Source organism: Mangifera indica, chromosome 4 (genome assembly GCF_011075055.1).
Source record: "Mangifera indica cultivar Alphonso chromosome 4, CATAS_Mindica_2.1, whole genome shotgun sequence".
Classification (NCBI taxonomy): Eukaryota; Viridiplantae; Streptophyta; class Magnoliopsida; order Sapindales; family Anacardiaceae; genus Mangifera; species Mangifera indica.
The window spans coordinates 20,350,080-20,370,098 of NC_058140.1; the positions used below are offsets into that span (position 1 = coordinate 20,350,080).

Consider the following 20,019-nt stretch of genomic DNA (forward strand, 5'->3'; position numbering starts at 1 on the left):
ATATTAATCGCTAGCTTTGTAAGAGATAAACATGATAGTATGTTATAATTTTAAATACAAGATATAAAACATGAATCTCACCTTATAACAACAATTTTATGTGAATAAAATTTTGAGTATCTAATTAAGTATTTATATGATATGTTACTATATAATTAAATATTATTTTATCATTAATTTAAAATTATTTAATTATAGAGTAATATTATGTGTATCGATTTTAGGTGTATAAATATGTACATACTTATATATATCATCACATGATTGAATAATACTTTATTTTTAATATAAAATCATCTAATTATGTAATAATATATTTAAGTATGTATATATTTATGTATCTAAAATGAGTATACACTATTTTATCCATAATTATATAATGATAAATATTTCAAATATTCAATTAAATATTTAAAATTGAATATACATAATTTTATAATATATATATAACTAGGCTCTATGCACAGTATGCACATTTTAAATGTACAGGTCAGTACATGTGACGGCACTAGATGTGACCAAATTAATCATCTCAAGTATTGACATTTTTTATATTATTTTAATACTCGCCACCTTGCTCATGATTCACTACTTGAATTGACCCTATAAATCGGTTGAGTACTCTGACTCCCCTTCATAATAAATTATAGAGTGAATTGCCTTTGTCCACCCAAGATTCGGTTGTGACCCTTTCAAATTTGTGAAAGTATAAATAACATTTTTTGTTTAACATTATAATATTATCTTTAATTATTTTACCTTTTAAAATTATAATGTTGTCTCATATTAACACCATTTGAAAATCAAATTTGTACCAATACTCTCTTTTTCCTCTCTCTTTTTCATTTTCCAATGACTTTGTCACCTGACCCATGCTTTAACCAATAGGCAAATCCTTGTATTAAAACCCTTTCGAAATTATGTTGTCACCTCCACTGAGAAATTGAAACACAACTTCTTTGCCAACCTTACCAATGACCTTGACAATAAACGATAAGTTATTGATATAATCTAACAATGCTAACTTCTTTGCCAATTTCCCGTGAGATGGCGGAGAGAACAGTAATATTATTATAAGTTGTGAAGATGAGTAAGATTATTATAGACTATTTAAAAAGTTATTATTAAAGTTAAAGTCTCCAAAATTTTATTAGAACTAAAAATACCGAATTGTCATGTGTAAAATATATAGGTAATATATCTAAAAGACCATTGTAAATTTATTTTCAAAAAAATTGGATTGGTAAATTACTATGTTACAATTATAAAGTTAATTTATGTTAACCAAGGTTACTTTTTTGTAAAAAATATGTATGTATATATATATATCTTAAAATATGTTAAGTGTTTAAATCCAAAGTTTGCTTATTGGAAATAATTATGACATAATGTTAAATAGTTAAATTATTATATTATTTTTAATTATTTCACTTTTTTTAAATTATTACATCATCCAAAATTAATAAAATTTTGAAATAATCATTGGCTTATTAAAGTTATATCAACGCTATCTTCTTTTCTTTCTACTTTCACTCTATTCATCATTTCAAATGGTTCTAATCGATTTGAGTTTGGGTGGGTAACAATTGTGATGGATTTGGGTTAGAGTTAATGACAGTTACAATAGGATAGGTGATGATTGTACAGTTAAAGTTTTCAAACTTGAATTGTATAATTTGAATTGCAAATTTTTAAGTTTAAAAATTTGTCAAACAGTCATATTTGGTGGTTTTGGAGTTGTTTAGGAGGCAGTTTTAGTGAATTTGGGCTTGGATGGGTGACACTTTTGGTGGATAGGGTTTTCAAACTTAAATTATAAAGACTACAATACAGGTTTTGAAATCTGTAAAATGATTAAATTATCGTATTTAAAATATTAAATTCATGTAAAAAGGTATTTTTAAAATTTATAGATAAAAAAATTATTATTTTACTATTATATTATTAAGTTATTTTTTAAATAGTGTCAGATTTTGGGGGAAAAAAGTGATTTAGGCATATAAAGGGTAGAAAATGTTTTGAGATAAAACATTGTGTGCTCTTAAGTACTCTATCAAGCGTTGACATTTTTCTTCAAACCAATAAATTATCCTGGATGAACTTCTCCACGAAACAACCTTTTGCTCTGACAATTTCAATGGTCAGAATATAAATTCGAATTTTACTTCAGACGGCTTAGTGAATCTATTATCAAAGGGACAAAGGAAAAATAAAAGGAAAAAAGAAAAAGAAAAATCTATGTAAAATATTTTTGTAATCTTTTCGTTCATGAAATAACTGACGAATGTAAATAACAAATAAGAATATAATATTTTTTAAATTTAAAAAATAAAAATGTATTATTTTAACAAATCTTGAATAAAAAATTCATCACAACTTATGCATGGGGCCCTTCATGAGACAATATCAAACATCCGATAAATTTTATTTACTTATCTCACTTTAGGCATTCAAACAACTTAATATATGGTCAACCATAATATCTTTAATATAATCTCAATAATTCTCTAAATTAAATGTATCATATCTAAGTGGGTAATGATAATATTATAGTTATCCGAAAACATGTTTTTCTTACTTTCTTTATATCTATAATTCAAAATCTAATGGATGTTTCTCGTGATTCAATATCAATTTGTAAACTTCACGCGATTTAAAACTTTTTTATAGAGTTAATATAATATTGATTAAAATTTAAATAAATCATTATTTATGATTTTCTAACAAGTAATAGACAACAAAATGATAAAAAAAATATTTATTTTACCAAATAAATGTTGACATGTGACATTGTAATACATGCTAAAAACTTTACAAAATAAAATTTTGATTATTTTTACATCAGGGTGAGAGTAAATTTTTTTGCCTTCGAGATTCATAAATATCAAAAGTTTATATGATTTTTATAGAATTATTATAAAAAAAAAACTCTACATTTTTATCAAAAATAACCTTATAGAAGTATATTTAAAGCATGTTTTGATAGAAGAGCATTTAATCATTTTTAAAATAATTAAATTATTTGAAAATATTTATTGACAAAATGTGTTAAACTAACCCAAAATATAAGATTTACATTGGGTTAGCATGATATTGAACTATCATATTCATTTTTTTTTTTTAATTTGAAGAACTGAATTTTATTTTTTTTATTAAAGTGATTGAAATTTAAATTTTATGAACCGGAGTTTTAAATTTTTCTATAAAAAAGATCAAACTTTCAATATTTACTAAATATATCGAACAAACATAATTATAATTGTTTTTTAAAATAAAATGCTTAGTATAATATCACTTAATCAAAAATAATAAAAATTTAGTTTTTTTAATATTATAAATTTAAAAGTTTAATCTTTTTAATAAAAAAATTTAAAATTTTCTTCTTTTTAATAAAAATATTTACAAGTTAAATTCATATATATATATATATATATATATATATATATATATATATATATATATATATATATAATGAATCGATATTTTTAGATATTATTATCTCTCCTATTTTCTATAAATATTGGACATCCGTAAAATTTAATTAGGGCACCCTTTATCTTTCAAATCATGAAATGTTACACCAAAAGTACTATTTTATTTCACCCAATGTTGCTCACCTGGGTTGGGCGCTAACCCAATCAAAAAGTGGCTTACGGGTCTTAAAGCAATGATAACACATTTTAAAAATAAATTCACAATGATTGGACCATATGGTTGAACTTAATTTAACACTATTTATAGTGATTCAATTTAATTCAATAGCTAAAAATATACCGAACTTAGGATTGGTTTGCAATTCAAGTTTTGGAAATTTTCAACGCAATATCTATTTTAATTCGTGAGAGAATAGGTGGTCCAAAAAATATCCTTAAGATTGTTAAATGTTCTCCCACTCTTAGAATATGTGTGTTATAACCAATATAAATGATAAAATTTGAGGGTTTCCAAAAAGCGTAATGGATAATAAACATAAATTTTAGAGTTTTTAAATGAGATTATTTACCTAAAAGTGTTCTTTTACTTTTAGGATCGATATGTTATAGTTAAAGAAAAACTAAAATCAAAACCACACGTATTTTTAAAATGTAGATTTTGAATGATTTTACACACAGATTTACTAACCTAATTTTAGAATAATAATTTTAACTCTAATAGGATTTATAATTCTAATACTAAGAGATAATATCACCATAATGACAGTTTCAACTCGGTTATAAATATAGGCACTTCGTTTAACCACTATTAGCGCTGATGATGCTATTTCCTAATCACAATAGAATTTGATATATAATCCTTTTCCCTGTTGCAGACACAGATTTTGATTTCGACACCGATTTCACACTTTACTATCAGCCAATCGCCTTACTTGACAGCTGTCCACCATTAATGACGAGTAAATTTGTTTATATACTCGCGCGAGTTACGGTGTATCCCTCCATGCCTCATACGGTCGTACGCCTTGCCGCATTACGACGCGAGGGTATAAATATTAAAGAAGCCGCTTCCTTGGTGGTGTCATTAAGCTAGTTAGAGCCCAAACGAAATTCTCTTTCTCCTTCAACTCTCTTGTGAATCAAAAGAGTTTCTCTCGTTTTCTTCGTGCTCCAAACACACCATGGCTTCTACCATGAAGCAAGAAAAACCTGGTTTCGTTTACTCCGGAAAAACAAGCGACATTGAGAATCTGCGGGAACAAACTTTAATTGCTCCGGCGATCGATATTAGCAGTAGTAGTATCAGCAGCAGCAGCAGCAGCGAAAGCAGTTCTAGTGATGATTCAAATACTGATAACCCGTTCTTTGTTAATATCCGATGTGGAATGAACAAGAAACGAGTTTTAAACGAATCTGACAACGGTGACTTGTTTCACAAGAAACCAAAACTCGAGACTCCTGAATTTAATACCGCGATTTCACCTGATTTTCTTTCTGTTCTTCCACCGCCATTGCCGTTGAACTTCGTGGCGCCTGAGACAGTCGTGGAGGCTGAGCCGGTGCATAGCGTGCCGGCAGCAGCGGATGCTAATATGAATTTTAATTGTCCAGCGTCTCCGATTTTGAGGGCGTGTAAACAGTTTTGGAAGGCAGGGGACTATGAGGGAGTCACTGCTGATGATTCTTCGATTAATTCGGGTGATTAAGCCTTTCGTTATGTTGCTTTTGCTCGATTTTATTGGTTTTCTTTTAAATATCTTTGTGAATCCAGGCGTCATTAAGCGCTTGCTAATTATATGATATCCTTTTGTTGTTTGCGTTGATTGATTGTATAACAGTATGGAGTTTATGATTTCTTATGAATGATTATTTAATTTGAAAGAAGGAATCAACCGGATCTTAGAATGTTAAATTTCAGTTTGGCCGCTTATGTTCCTCTACAAGAATTGTCGAAAATTTGTTTCTCTTATGATGAATGAAGAATTGTAGAGTGTTTATTTTATTATGAATGAACTATGAAATAAAAAACATATGATTGGTTTAGGTGCTAGAGATTAAAATTCATGCGAAAAATTTGCGATCGACCTTTCCTTTTGATATGAATATTTAATTACTATGCTAACAGATAATGTTTTCATCCTGTCATCAGCTGGATTGGATCATGTCAGGGTGCATCCAAAGTTCTTACATTCAAATGCAACCAGCCATAAATGGGCTTTGGGAGGTAAATAGTGATCCAAGCATTTAAAACAATACATTGCATATGGATGATATATTTTAATATTTATCTTCTGTGAATTTACTGACTGAATTTCGTGTGCAGCTTTCGCCGAACTTCTGGACAATTCTTTGGATGAGGTATTGGATCATTTTTTCACTTATTAAACAGTGTCCCAAAGCATTTTTACCTTGCAGTGTTTTGACTATCAGCTATTTCCAGGTTTGCAATAGGGCCACTTATGTTAATGTAGACATGATGAAGAATAAAAAAGATGGTTCTAACATGTTGCTGGTTGAAGGTACACTGTCTTGTTTCCATGTTTGGTAGAACCTGTGAAAATGTTCAAGGATGATTTTGTGCCTGAAAGGCTTTTGGTTTTTTGTTGTTTTTATAATAGAATTGGGTACGATATAGTCATAAGTGCCGGTTTTCAGAATGTCTGATACATAGTACCTGTTACTGCTTCTCATGACAATGCTAGGTGGTTTTATAATTTTTATTCATTGAAAACAGATAATGGTGGTGGAATGACGCCTGATAAAATGCGGCAGTGCGTGTCTCTTGGTTATTCTGCCAAAAGTAAAATGACAAACACCATTGGTCAATGTGAGTTTCTTTTATTAACGGGGAAATGCTATAATTGCGATTATAAATCTTTTTTATGCTCAATTGATTGGGGACCTAACTGGCTCTTACACATTAATATTTGCATATTAACTTCAGATGGAAATGGATTCAAGACAAGCACAATGAGACTTGGAGCAGATGTGATTGTGTTTTCATGTTGTAAGGGGAACAATGGAAACAGGTTGTTCCATTAGTTATGAGTTAATTTTGCTGTTCGGAATTCTACTTGATTGGGAATTTAATAACTACTTTGTTTTTCATACTCAAGTTTATTGCAATGATGGAAGTCCAAAACTAATTGAACCTTTCTCATTATTCAGCATGACTCGAAGTATTGGACTGCTGTCCTATTCTTTTTTGATGGGCACTGGAAAGCAAGATATTGTGGTTCCCATGGTATGTTAGGTTATCTTAGCTTATTTTTCTCATTGTGACTGTATGTTTGGGATGTACACTGGTTGTATGTGTGTGATTCTAAGTACAGATCACTAATTTAGGTACTGTTGCTTGCATGTTTAGCAAATGATAACATATCACTTTCTTATTTACAATTTTAGCAAATGATAATTGGTCTATATTATCTGCCTCTTAATTGTTTCTTCTACTATAATTACAAGATTGACTATGAGAGAAGAGGAGAAACTTGGAACAAGATGATAAGGTCTTCACTGGATGATTGGAACAGAAATTTAGAAACCATAGTACAGTGGTCGCCATATACAAGTGAAGAAGATCTACTTCATCAGGTTTGTGATATTATCCTATTATGTATACGGTTTCTTTTAGATGTGGAATGAAATTGTTTTTTAGGATTACGTACTTCTCATTTGCTTCGGTGTTTGGTTGTTTCTATCAAAAGAAATAGCAGACCACAAGTAAAAACAATTATTGTAGTAGAGCTGCATTCTTAAGGGTTTAACATTCTTTCATGAATGTTCTGATTACTTTTTGAATAACTAGATTTTTCAATTTTAATTCACTCCTGGCATTCTACCTCTTATCGTTTGTGCTTCAGGTCATATTCGTAATTCTAGATCAAAGAAGGGTTCTGTGGAGTTTATAGTTGTTCTTATGCTATGAGTGTAAATAATTCAAATGCTGTAGTGTTAGCGTCAGTTTTTGGGTTATTGTTTTTTCATATTGAATCTGAAGTAATGAATTCTGTTTGACACTTACTCTTTAGTCTTTATAGCTATCTGCAATTACAATAACTAAATTTTCTCTCACCATGTTTACTTTTGTTGTCACGTTATGCTGCAGTTCAACCTCTTAGAAGATCAAGGAACACGCATAATCATATACAATCTTTGGGAGGATGATGAAGGAGATCTAGAACTAGATTTTGAATCTGATCAATATGTAAGCCCTTAGCAATTTTGTTTTCCTTTGCATACCAATTTTCTTCTGAATTTCACCCAGAACTAAAAGGTTGAAAGTTTAGTTTCTCATAATATCTGGTATTATGTTCTGAATAACAGGATATTCAAATTAGAGGAGTCAATCGAGAGGAGAAAAGCATAGAGATGGCAAAAAAGTATCCCAACTCAAGACATTTTCTAACTTATCGACATTCTCTAAGGGTATGTAATATGTATATCAGTATATGTGTTCTGTACAAAGTATTTTACCTTGTTTAAGTTGAAATGTTAGGGTTTGAATATCTTGGTTCATATTTTCCCTCTTAATTTATTTTTTCCTTTCTTATGAATTCCTTATCTATATTTTCTCTATTCATCTTTTCAGAGTTATGCATCGATTCTTTATCTCAGACTTCCAGCCGGCTTTAGAATTATTTTGCGTGGAAAAGACGTCGTGCATCACAACATAATCAATGACATGATGCTGACTAAGGAGATCACATATAAACCTCTACATCTTCCTGACCGAGTTCCAAAAGATTTGAATGTACCGTTAATTTACTTTTAATTGTTATTTGCTTCACTTCCAGTTTGCCATAACCTTGAATTTGCCCACCTATTGTATCAGATGGTTGCTACTGTGACAATTGGGTTCGTGAAGGATGCTCGACATCATATTGATGTTCAGGGATTTAACGTTTATCATAAGAACAGACTCATAAAGGTTAATTTCATGTTTCACTAATGCTTGACAAGGATGATCTTTTTCCCGTTATTATTAGAAATTTTTTTTAAATTTTGTCATTGACTGGTGAACTGACGCTGTGATGCATACAGCCATTCTGGCGAGTCTGGAATGCTGCTGGAAGTGATGGTCGTGGGGCTATAGGTAATTGCAAATATTTTTAGCTTTGCTAATTACTTGTATAATTGTATTTAGACAGATTTTTCTTTTGCTTTGAGTTAACTAATTAATGAAATGGATTCCTTACCCAATTTCACTTTGTTATGCCTTCTTCTTATCAGGTGTGTTGGAGGCCAATTTTGTTGAACCAGCTCATGACAAACAAGGCTTTGAGCGCACACCTGTGCTATCTAGACTAGAAAATCGCTTAGTTGCAATTCAGAAGAATTACTGGTTTGTACTCTTGCCATGTACCTTCGTTGCTTCAGGATTAGATATCAAATAATAAACAGTTTATATTCTTTTAATTAGGTGTACGAACTGTCAGGAAGTTGGTTATGCTCCGAGGCGGCCTTCTGCAAAGACAGACTCTAGAACATCAGATAAAGAAAAGCCGCCTCCTTCAAAACCTGCTTCTGCAAAGAAAGATTCAAACGCCTCAGATAAAGACAAATGCTTCTCACCTTCAATTCAGAATGGGCGTGACCACAGTAGGCTCAAGACAAAACCGCTCACGGAATTGGACAAAAGATCAACAGAATCAGATAACACCAGTGAAGATGGAAGCAGTCATGAACCATCCCGTGTCATTGGTCAATCTCAAGCTCCTAGGTTACATTTACATGAAACAAGCCCTCATATTCCTAGGAGATCTCGCTCAAAGGTAATTCTTTTTAAGCCTTTACAGTTATTAGCTGCTGCACCTGATAAGCCTCGTTTTGATAATCATTGGAACACCTTAATTTCTCAAAACATTCCTTTGTTCATGTGTTCTGTCCCTTAAGTTTCTTTTGCTATACCCAGAATTCCCAGGCAGCTGCTGTCCATGAAGATGGGCGAATTCTTTATAATGGTAACGCAGCGAGTTCAATCAAGTCCAAAGGAAATGATGGACGAGTTCTCCCTCATGGCGACACAGAGAGGTTAATCAAGTCTCAAGAAAAGGATGGACGAGTTATCTCTGATGGTGATACGGCAAGTTTAACGAATTTTAAGGAAGAGGATTATAAATCAAGTGGAAGGTAATATTTAACAATACAATTATCTGTGTATATAGATGATATATTATTATATGATTACGTATTAATTTATCTTAAATTTATATTATTTAATCATATAATAATACATCATTTATATGTATATTTTGTGTATTAGTGCCTGCACTTTTAACATTTCTCAATATTTAAAGTTTCTTTCCTACTCAATTCGTTCATCCTTTTGCCAGTTAAATGTGAATCTTTTTTAGTAATTTTATATCTGCTTGGTTGTAGATCGGAAAGAGTAGATGATTTGCTGAGGGATTTACAGTATGAAAGGGAAAAGTGCACATCCCTCGAAAATCAAGTAGGTTTTCCATTCACTGTTCTCCGTCAATTTAATTTTGGACGCATTTCCAACTTCATAGTTTTGATTCCGTGTCTCATATTAATTTTTAACTATAACTTCACTGTTGGCTTTCCTCTTGTAAATAAATTCAGCTTCAGAAGGCACAACAGAAAATAGAAGAGATGGACAAAGAACAGGTTGCTTTGATTGATATAATTCAAGAAGAAAGGGTGCGGCGAGATGCGGAGGAGGACAGATTGAGGGAAAAATTAAAGGTTAAGGATTAAAACTTCCATCGAATTTGCATAATTATTTAATGAATTGTTTCTTTTTCTAAGTTTATTTGAATGCCATCTACAGGAAGCATCGAGTACCATAAATAATCTAATAGAAAAGATTAAGTGGCTTGAAGAACAGAGAACTCCATGATAGAATGATAAAACGTAATCTTAAGTGTTGGGATCCCTTGAATTAAATGCAGGCGGCGGTGGAGGAGATATGGAGCTTGGTTCGGATCCACCCCTGATTATTATTATACAACTGAGAATCTTGTAACGATGAAACTGGAAAATATAGTGAGGTTTATGATGTATTTTAGAAACTTATTAAAGAAAGAAAAGCAATGGCTTGTTAAGGACCCAATTATATATGTTTCAGATTTTGTTTTTGCTTTGTTTTGTTTAACTTGGATTTTGGATTGGGTTGGGAGCCTATTGATTAACAAAAGAGGGAGCCACCAGAATTGACACTCGTTCAGATTCAACTCCACTCCTCACCTACGCAAAATTAAGTGAATTTTAAAGTAATGCAGAAAAAAAGAAAAAAAACAAAAAAGGAAAACCTTTGTGGATAATTGAATAGCTATCTTGACGCTAGCATTTCGTCAAGACACATAAGGCAGAGGTTATATGCGAAGGTATATTAAAAGGCAAGCAAAATCATGATGTTTTTGTCCTTGTTTTCGTGTTTATCTTCCAAGGAAGGCCTTTCCCAACATTATGATTATGATTTTCCGAAGTGAAGTTAATATATCATCATGTTTACCATTTTCAACTCCCATTCCACTTTTTTGTTCTATCTGTTTTTGTTTTTGCATTTTTTTTTTTATTAACACGACACGAGGAGCTCTTCATTCATGCTATGTGGCCTTGACCTGATGATGTTACCGGTAAAAAACCTTAAGCCAAAGTCATTTCAACATAATTATTGAAACTAATTAACTAGCTCGGCGCATGCATGTTTCTGATTCTATACTTCTCTCTCACTCCCCAATCATTTCATACATTCTTAATACGTTTAGGGAGCCCAAAACATTCTTTTGAATTTCACTTGAGATTATCTAACTCAAATTTAAGGGGGAGCAAATTTGATTCAAATGAAAAATAATGGATGAAATATAGTCATTTTGTACATGAGTTATGAAGTCTAACTCTCTAATTAAGCCATGGATTTTAATTATGAAATCAAATCGAAAGAGTCACAAATCAAAACTATAAATTTTAATTGAATTCAAGACTAATCTAATCAAACATCTTTTGACTTGGTTTAAAAAACTAGTTAATAAATTTGATTTGAATTTAAATTGAAAAGTTTCGAATTAAATCAATTCAGCTTTAGAATTGGAGACTTAGCATACAAACATGCATAAGCCTGTAAGATAAGCCTTCAGTAAAACATACTTTCCTCTAGAAGCTACATTATGTGAAACAAGACCAAATTTGTCATGACTACCGTGACAATATGGCCGAAGGAGACTGAAGGTTCTGGCCCTTCCGTCCGAACCATGTTATAACTTAATGACGCTTCTCATTAGTGTAAACTTACACACCAACATAGCAGAAGTAAATCTGACTCTTCTCTGATCAGTCCGAGTTCTCATGCTCTCCATAAATGGTGACGTCACTCATTAACTTATAAAGAAACCCAGTAATAATCCAAGTTTAACATACATTAATTTAATTTCATTGCATTAGTTAAACGATTAAGCCTTACAGATTCTCAGCTCTAGTGTTACAATATTAGACTTTCAATATAAAAAAACGAAATTAAAAAAAAAAAACAGCATATTATTCTAAGATTAGTTAGACTGGTGTTATTATGAATTATCTGTCCAAATTCAAAGCCAAAGAGCTCCAGCTTCCTTGAGAAGAGGCACTAAAGAGCCATTGATATGGGAAGCCATGACTCGGTCCATGGAGCCAATCAATTTGCCACCAATGAACACAGCAGGAACAGCAGAAGAAGCTCCAAGCAACCTCATCAATGTCCTCTCAATCTCCTTCCCTCTGGGATCATGATCCAGCTCGTACACAGTCGGGTTCACCCCCATTCCGCAAAACAACCTCTTCACAGCGTGGCACATGCAACAACTACTCAAACTGAAAACCACCACTGCACTCTCTGAAGCCAGCCTCCTAATCCTCTCCATCGGATCCTCCATGTTCCTGCTCCTCATTGGCACGTAGAAACCCCATGCATCAGCTTTCTGGTACTGCATTTTTCTCAAGATGCTGTGGCTGTGATTGTGTTTTAGAAAGTGAAACTTCGTGGGGTCGCTTATATAGGCATTGCCAAGGAGATGGGTTAATGGTAATTAAAAAAAGTTTGTCTGTTGTTGTCGCAGCGCGTGCCTGGAAGATTTTGTTCATTTTGCTTTAAAAGGATTGTTGTCTGGGGATATAGGGCACTGCTTGTATTGTATAGTTAGAGTGAGCTTTAATGGAAGCAAAGGTGTCAGTTTCAGAAGGCGGCTATGAAAATTTTGTCTACTCTGGAGAGAGTAGATTGAGCTACAATTATTATTAGTTATTAACGAAGATACGAGTAAATGAGGATTTATAATAATAATATAAAGGTGGGACATGGCAGGGGGCTTTTTCAGGCGGAGGCTGACGGGGATTTATAGACTGCAGTCTCCGTCGTCGTTGTCGGTTCCTGATAGAGATAAAGGTGCGCATGTCGACTTTTAATTATATTAATTATAATTTTTTAACTTGCTTCAACCATAAACATGAAGTTTCTATAATGATTATTATCATTTCTCAAAACTCAGAAGTCCCTGGAGATCTTCATATTCAACGCCTTTCTCTTTCACCTCCATCTCCACGCCCGTGAGAGCTTCAAGGCTACTTTTCTCATGGTCAAATTTGATCCTCAATTTCAAGATTATTAAATAGGCCTCAAGACTATTTCCCACCACCACTTTCTATTTCTCATCCGAATTTTGATGATTTGAAAAGTTAATTATATCCGCCGAAATTATATCTTAATTTTAAGTTTTTATGAGTATTTTTGTCCCTTTACTTCTACTTTCCTATTTCTTAAACATTTAGAATCACTCAAATAAAATTAAAATTAAATTGAGTTGAATTCAATTTTATTATTAGTTTAACTTGATCTAACTGAAAACAAGCTCAATTTTGCGGGTTTTGACTTGCCCAATTCACAAATATAAAAGAATTTGAGTTGAATTGATTAATGATATTATTTCGATCAATACACATTAAAACAATATTATTTTAATTAATAAACATTATAATAATATCATTTTAGTAAATTTTGCTTTGATTAAGCTCGAGTTGGTTTGGGGAAAGTTTATTGAACTCAAACTAAGTTCAAACTAACCTCTCAAACCTAGTTAAACTTAAATTACTCTAAGTTGAATTTAATTTAATTCGAATATATTTATACACTTAGTGAGTCAAATCTAGTCATTGTTATTACAATAACTAGGATTTAAATATGATACAACTACCAATCTTATTGATTGAATAAAAAATTAACCTAAACTAGATATTTATTCAAACCAACTGATGGTATGATTATTAAAATATTATATGTGGTTTTATAATTTTTAACTAAGGATAGATTATCATTTTATAATTTTTTGACCTATTAAATGTTATCCCAAATTTTGTAATCCTTAAATTTTCTATCGATCAAGGAAGAAAATAGGAGAGATTTAAGTGCTTGTTATGGGGATTGAGGAAGCTCCATACTCACTAACACAGTTTGATTAGTAAGAATTCGTCAGTACAAGGAACTGCAGTTAGCAATTGTCTATCGTGGTCCGAAGCATTGCGTAATGCAGTTGAATTGCAGAGGATGAGGAAGATGATCATCTAATTATAGAAACTACCTCAGTCCATTATACAACAAAATATTAATTGATGGCTGGCAAAGGTTGGCAAGTTCACATAAAGCAGAGACAATGTGGCAGTTGTGATTGACATAAAGAGTTTAGGCGTGGCTTATTCGGGCGGCGGAGTACGAATGCGCCGAATACCGGCAGATTATCAGCAGCATCTTTCTATTGTAAAGTGGCTCGGTTAGGTCCGACCACAAGTTAACCTTATTATTTTTCGGCTGCATACATGTATACGTGTATATATCTCAGTCAGACACAACTGTAATTACTGTCGCCCTGCTTTTGGGTAGCTATTAAAAGCAGAGGCCAGAGAGATCCGTGAAATGGCTAAAATTTACTATCTTTGTCTTGTATATCAGTAAATCTAGCGGTATCGGTTTCGATCCCTGATCTGTTCTTCAATAATTCCTAGTTCGCTTCTTGTTATAGCTTGAGTCAAGAACTTGGGGGGTACAAAAGCAAGTGTAGGCCTGATTGAATTGAGTTGGTTCATTTTAAAAATTAATTTAATTCGATTTAGATTTAGATTGACTTAATTTTTTTTTTATCAAACTCTACTCGCACTTGAGCCATGAGGGTTAATTTATGGCTAAACGACTATTTCCTACCCAAGGTATGCTGCAATCTTAAGTTTCCACCCTTTAATTATAGAAGCACCAAACATTCACCCATGACCGATTAAATTTAACGAAACTTTAACCTCTGAAAATTTAATCTTATTTTCCCCTCTAAAAGTTTAAAAACTAACTTTTTTTCTTAAGCTAAGTTTGAAAAAATTGTATTTCTCCCCCTAGGGTTTAGTTTCCAAACCCTTTCACTTTCTTCGGCGCCATCGCCGATCGTCTCTCCCTCCCGACCGTTTCTCTTCCACCGACGGTCTCCCTTAACTCCACCCCAACCCATCCGACGTAGAGAGACGTCGTCTGGGAAGAGAAATCGTCTTCCCAGACGATGAAGACGAGATCGATCGATCTCGTCTTTGTCGTCTGGGAAGGCGATTGTCTTCCCAGATGAAGACGACCCGTTTTCCCAGAGGATGACAATGACTGGGAAGACGAAGAACTTCGTCTCTTCGTCTTCTCAGACGAAGAACTTCGTCTCTTCGTCTTCTCAGACGAAGTTCTTCATCTTCTCAGACGAAGTTCTTCATCTTTCACGATTTCTCTGACGTTGATCAGACGTCCAAATGGGAGGAGAGAGATCGTCGAAAGGAGAGAATGCTTCGAGAGGGAGAGACCATCAGTAATGGAGTCGAAGATGTCATCGGAGATTTCAAAACGAAACCATATGGTGAAACTACGATTTTTTAAAACTTAGGCTGGGGGAAATTTTAGTTTTTAAAGTTTAGGGACGCAAAAGTAGATTCTATTTTAGTTTATTTTTAATATTATGGAGAAAATGACGATTTTATCCTTACCACCGTTAATTTTAACTGCTCATGGGTGGGTGTTTAGTGTTTTCATAGTTAAAGGGTGAAAACTTGAGATTGTTGCATACCTTGGGTGGGAAATAGTCATTTGGCCTTAATTTATTTACAAAATTGAGTCAAACAAGAGTTAGAGAAAATTCAATTTAAGTCATAAATCGAGTGATGACTAATTTTGTTTTAGTTTGACTTATAATTTGATTCAAATTATATTAAATAATTATTAAATGATATTATTTTATTTATTATTAAATAAAATGATCTTGTTTTATTAATGAGTTGTAAATTTAAATCACAAATTTAAATTATAAACTTAAGTAGAGTTTTGAATTTTAAATTTAGAAACTTAGTTGAATTCAAACTATCTTTAACTTTAAGTTGATGAATTTGAGTTGTCTTATTTTTTATTGATCTAAACAAGAGAATATAAGTTTAAAATTTATTAAAAACATATTAAAATCAAATTCATAATATATTTAGATATAATACTTGTATAACCCGATTAGACCCAGGATTTTTGTTTGGAGTAATTCCAATTAGTTCCTTAAAAAATAAATTTCCCAGTTTGGTAGAATAGATTAATATGTTGGTTTCTGTCTGGTTACATTTTCTTGGTGCTTGAGAAAATTAATAAATGAGGCGTGCTTGATCGGTCACAACACAAGCCGAAGACATGGAAGAATTGAATCCATCCTGCGTCGACCCAGAAGAAAGTTTGGCGACTTTGGTCAAATTAGTAGCAGCATAAGCATTGGAAGAAGCGGAAGAAGTCTAAAAAGGGATGGGTCATTAATGAAAGTCTGTGATAATGGTGAAAGTACAGGCGAAAGGTACATGCTAGTGTTGGACTGCCATGGCTGGCTACTTGGAAGGCACACAAAGAAACAAGTGCAAGGCATGCCAAATCAGAAATATGCTATTATCAGAAAACACAGCGGACTCCATAAGTAGATAAAACCTGGATGAAATGCAGCACAACTTCTGTACATTCCGTGCGCTCTAAGTGTAGAAGTAATCAGCAGCAATTGATAAAAAGAGGAGATTATATATAAAAGAGAGTATGTGTTTAAATCTTTGTGGATTTGATTTCTGAATTTGGAGTGATTAATTTTATCTCAAATAGATGATTCAATTCGAAAGCTTAATATGCAAGTTTAAATAGAAAAAAGGTTATAAGAAGTAAACTTTGACAATAACATGAGAGACTCTGCAAAGGATATGATGTAAATACTAACTTATGTTCACCTATGGATGAATTTGAACTTAATTATTCGAGTTCGGATTAGTGTTTAGCAGCTATAATTTTTTTTTAATAAAATTTTTCAATTGTCGGGACTTGAACTAAGCTCATCTCTTGCAAGAGTATGCAACAATCTACCATTAGTTACTTTTCAGTTTTGTTAAATATTGTTTATTTAATCTGCTGTCACTTCAACCAATCAATTTCTGTTTGGCCCTCGATCAGGTTAATACCCGGTTTGAGTGAAAAACATTGCATTTGCATAGTACTCTACATCAATACATCTAAATGTGCAGAGAGAAATATAAAAAGATTTTACAAATTTAATTCCTATAAATAAAATCGTAAAAATAAAAAATGAAATGAAATGTATATCAAGCATCTCAAACTCCCCTGTAATTACATGAAAAAATTAATGCAGAGTTTCACACGAATGCTTAATTTAATTTAACAATAAGCAAAGCATTAATCTTCTTAATCTTTTCCGGTTTTTTTCCTTCCCATAGACATTGGATTTCCATCAAATAATTCTTCAATCAACGCCTCTATGTCTTCTGGTTGATACTTGATATACTTATCTCCTTTGCTACCTTCCAGATATTGCCTAAATCTTCCCAAAAACGACCGGTAAGCCGGAATCACCACCGCCGTTATCGAAACTCGGAGCTCAGATTGAAGCTGTTCATCACTCACCACCCAAGTGCTCTGTGTCTTGCGTATCTCTTCCACCATCGTGTTAAAATTCTTGAACCTCTCTTTCAATGCAGACTTGAGAACCTTCCCGCTGTTGTTTTGTAAACCTTCATGGTTGATGCATTGCAACACTTTGCCCCACGTTTCTCTCTGGTAACTCTTATGGTATTGCCTCAAATCTGTTGTCCTTTTCCTGTGCCATGCGGCGCCCATTACATCTTTAAGCTCCGTGGACCCTTTGATCTTCTGTAATATGTATCTTCCATTGTTCATCAGGAAAATGTAACTCAAGGAAAGGTCCTTATACAGCTTTGACTTGGTATCAAGATTTGCATCCAACATGTCCATAATACTGATCAATTTCATTGAAAATGGAGATCTTCTTGGCGTCCCATCACCCGAATTCTCAGGTTCTGGCTCATCTGACATGTCTACTTTTTCTTGCTGCTTGAACACTTCTTCTAATGTCTTCGCGTATTCACAGGCGTATTTCAGATAATTCACTGTGTAGCGAGTTAAGGGGTGAACTTGGCCACTGGGTACCGGGGTTCGTCCATGGTCACTCTTGATTGCAGTTTCAAGTTCAGAAAATATGCTGACGGCCATTTCACCAATCCGGCATTGAGCAACCCAAATCTGGCATTTTAAGTCTTTAGCACCCTCACTAGAACACCATTGTCCCATTGCTGGAAGCAGGTCTCTGAAAGTCTCATACATATCCAAAATTTTGAACAATTTCTCAGTTGACCTCTTTGTTAAAACAACGCCTTCACCGAAATTGAGAAACCTTTTAATCATTACAGTGGCAAGATCGGTAAACAATCTTTCAGATATAGATGGATATTCGGAGAAGACTGAATCTGAAAGCTTGCGTTCTCTAGGGAAGAGAACCGTGTAACAATGACTGAAAATCCTGATCCATGTTTTGATTTCTTCTTCAAGGGATTCCCATTGCATTCTTTGCACATCATCAAAGCTGATATTGTCGAATCCAAGCTTGGTGAGTTGATCTCCCAGCGCCATTTTCCTAAAGATACTATACACCATGCAACATTCTGATTCGTGCCCGGTTGAGATCATTGCTGTGGCAATGTTGTTCATGTTTGAGATTGCATCTTGTGAGAAAGCTGGGAACTCGTCTTCTTGATTGAACCCGGTTTCAGGCAGAATACATCTATCTGAGTCCTGATTTGATGAGGAATTCGAACTGAAAATGGATTGGTTCGGTGTCTTTGGAGTTTTGAGGTCTAAGTGGCAGCGCTTATGGTATAAAAGTGCACGGAATTCTTCATTCAACAAAGACATGGCACGATTCAGCACATTGCTCGCCTGGTTCAGAGAAAATCCAGTTACATCTCTGGATGACAATTCACCCATTCCATTCATCAGCTTTGAAACCCGTTTCACACATTCAAAAAACAAATCATCCTCATGAGGATTCTGCCCGAATCTGGCCGAACTTTCCCTCGATTCATATGTTTTAATCAATGATTCAAACATCCTGTAAAAGGACCATATTGATTCCGGAACCTGTGCCAGTTCCGAAGATAATGAATTAACGAACCCATCAACCTCTTCCAGAGCCCGAGGAAGGGAAGCTGACTCATCATCAACATTCTTCTGTGACATCTCCTTCAAACTAGCTGAAGCCGAACCTTTTAATGGGTGCCCAGATGGTTTTATCCGAATGATTTCAGATTGATTCCTTCTATGTTCACTACCTTTGGGCAAACTTGCAGTGGTCTCTAGAGCTAAGAATTTCTCCATGGCTGAAAGTTTCAACAGACTTTGTCTGCTGAAGATTAAATTAGATTAGATCAATGGAGGTGAAGAATCATAGCGCAAAGAGTGGAAACCTGTTATTCATTTCAATTTTATTGTTGCATAATCTAGTTTTGGGAAGGCACAATTCTGACATTTTTTTTTTTTTGGATGTGGCCGTTGGTTTTTGTAAGGTGGCAAATTTTCGTTGAAGGGTTGACCTTTCCGTTTTATGCTTCGCGCGACCTGCCCTGTTCTTGAGCTACTCTTACGGAAATCGCTGCCTCATTGGCCCTTTTTTCTCAATTGGGCCTTCCGTTTATATTCTATCTATCTATGCTTAACCCGTGATTAATAATTTAATTTCTATCTCATTAATGATAAAATTGTAATTAGTGGTGAGACTGAAGTAGTGGAGGTTTGATGTCATTAGGTCATATTCGTACCATATTAATTTAAATTTTGTCTCAAAGATAACATGCCTAAATTATAATCATGCCATGTACATTTATACATAATTGGGATTATGTAAATTGAATGGGTATCTAATCCTTTATAGGGTAAAATCATTTAACAAATAAGTTACCAAAGGTGTTAATTTGGTTAGTGGGGATTTGGAATCTAGCCTAATTGGTTAATTAATTAAATGGGCATTTTCATTAGATATGTTCAAAGTTGACAATGACCTCCTTTTCTACATTACATCTTTATCATAGATATAGATAACAAATAATAATAATTTTTTTCCCAAATTGGAATCTAATAATTATATTATATTTATATAAAATAATGATTTTTATTTAAATTTGAATTCAACTAAAAATATTATAATCAATAATATTACTACAAATATTGGTTCTCCAAGAAAGAGTTAAACTATAT

General features: G+C 33.1%; 3 protein-coding genes across 3 annotated transcripts; 1 reads left to right on the plus strand and 2 right to left on the minus strand.

Moving 5' to 3' along the window:
- The first annotated feature begins 4,546 nt into the window (after positions 1 to 4,546).
- On the plus strand, positions 4,547 to 10,485 carry LOC123214377 (protein MICRORCHIDIA 7-like). The gene is made up of 19 exons (XM_044634117.1): positions 4,547 to 5,132; positions 5,584 to 5,658; positions 5,758 to 5,792; positions 5,875 to 5,953; positions 6,169 to 6,261; positions 6,379 to 6,463; positions 6,603 to 6,678; positions 6,900 to 7,028; positions 7,543 to 7,641; positions 7,761 to 7,862; positions 8,026 to 8,187; positions 8,269 to 8,364; positions 8,478 to 8,529; positions 8,667 to 8,778; positions 8,857 to 9,208; positions 9,349 to 9,566; positions 9,816 to 9,888; positions 10,023 to 10,145; positions 10,231 to 10,485. Exons 1-19 carry the CDS (start codon positions 4,616 to 4,618, stop codon positions 10,297 to 10,299), a joined length of 2,547 nt encoding a protein of 848 aa, XP_044490052.1. The 5' UTR covers positions 4,547 to 4,615; the 3' UTR covers positions 10,300 to 10,485.
- Positions 10,486 to 11,851: 1,366 nt separating this feature from the next.
- Positions 11,852 to 12,390, minus strand: LOC123215082 (glutaredoxin-C1-like). The gene has a single exon (XM_044635139.1). It carries the CDS (start codon positions 12,365 to 12,367, stop codon positions 11,987 to 11,989), a length of 381 nt encoding a protein of 126 aa, XP_044491074.1. The 5' UTR covers positions 12,368 to 12,390; the 3' UTR covers positions 11,852 to 11,986.
- Positions 12,391 to 17,157: 4,767 nt separating this feature from the next.
- On the minus strand, positions 17,158 to 19,143 carry LOC123214378 (exocyst complex component EXO70B1). Its single transcript, XM_044634118.1, has one exon. It carries the CDS (start codon positions 19,141 to 19,143, stop codon positions 17,158 to 17,160), a length of 1,986 nt encoding a protein of 661 aa, XP_044490053.1.
- Positions 19,144 to 20,019: the final 876 nt, after the last annotated feature.

Excerpts from the sequence above, each read along its gene's own strand:
- LOC123214378 (XM_044634118.1), bottom strand. The coding sequence starts at position 19,143 with ATGGAGAAATTCTTAGCTCTAGAGACCACTGCAAGTTTGCCCAAAGGT.
- LOC123215082 (XM_044635139.1), bottom strand. The coding sequence starts at position 12,367 with ATGCAGTACCAGAAAGCTGATGCATGGGGTTTCTACGTGCCAATGAGG.
- LOC123214377 (XM_044634117.1), top strand. The coding sequence starts at position 4,616 with ATGGCTTCTACCATGAAGCAAGAAAAACCTGGTTTCGTTTACTCCGGA. Across the intron at positions 8,530-8,666 it reads TGATGGTCGTGGGGCTATAG|GTGTGTTGGAGGCCAATTTT; the intron begins GTAATTGCAAAT and ends TCTTCTTATCAG. Across the intron at positions 10,146-10,230 it reads GATTGAGGGAAAAATTAAAG|GAAGCATCGAGTACCATAAA; the intron begins GTTAAGGATTAA and ends TGCCATCTACAG.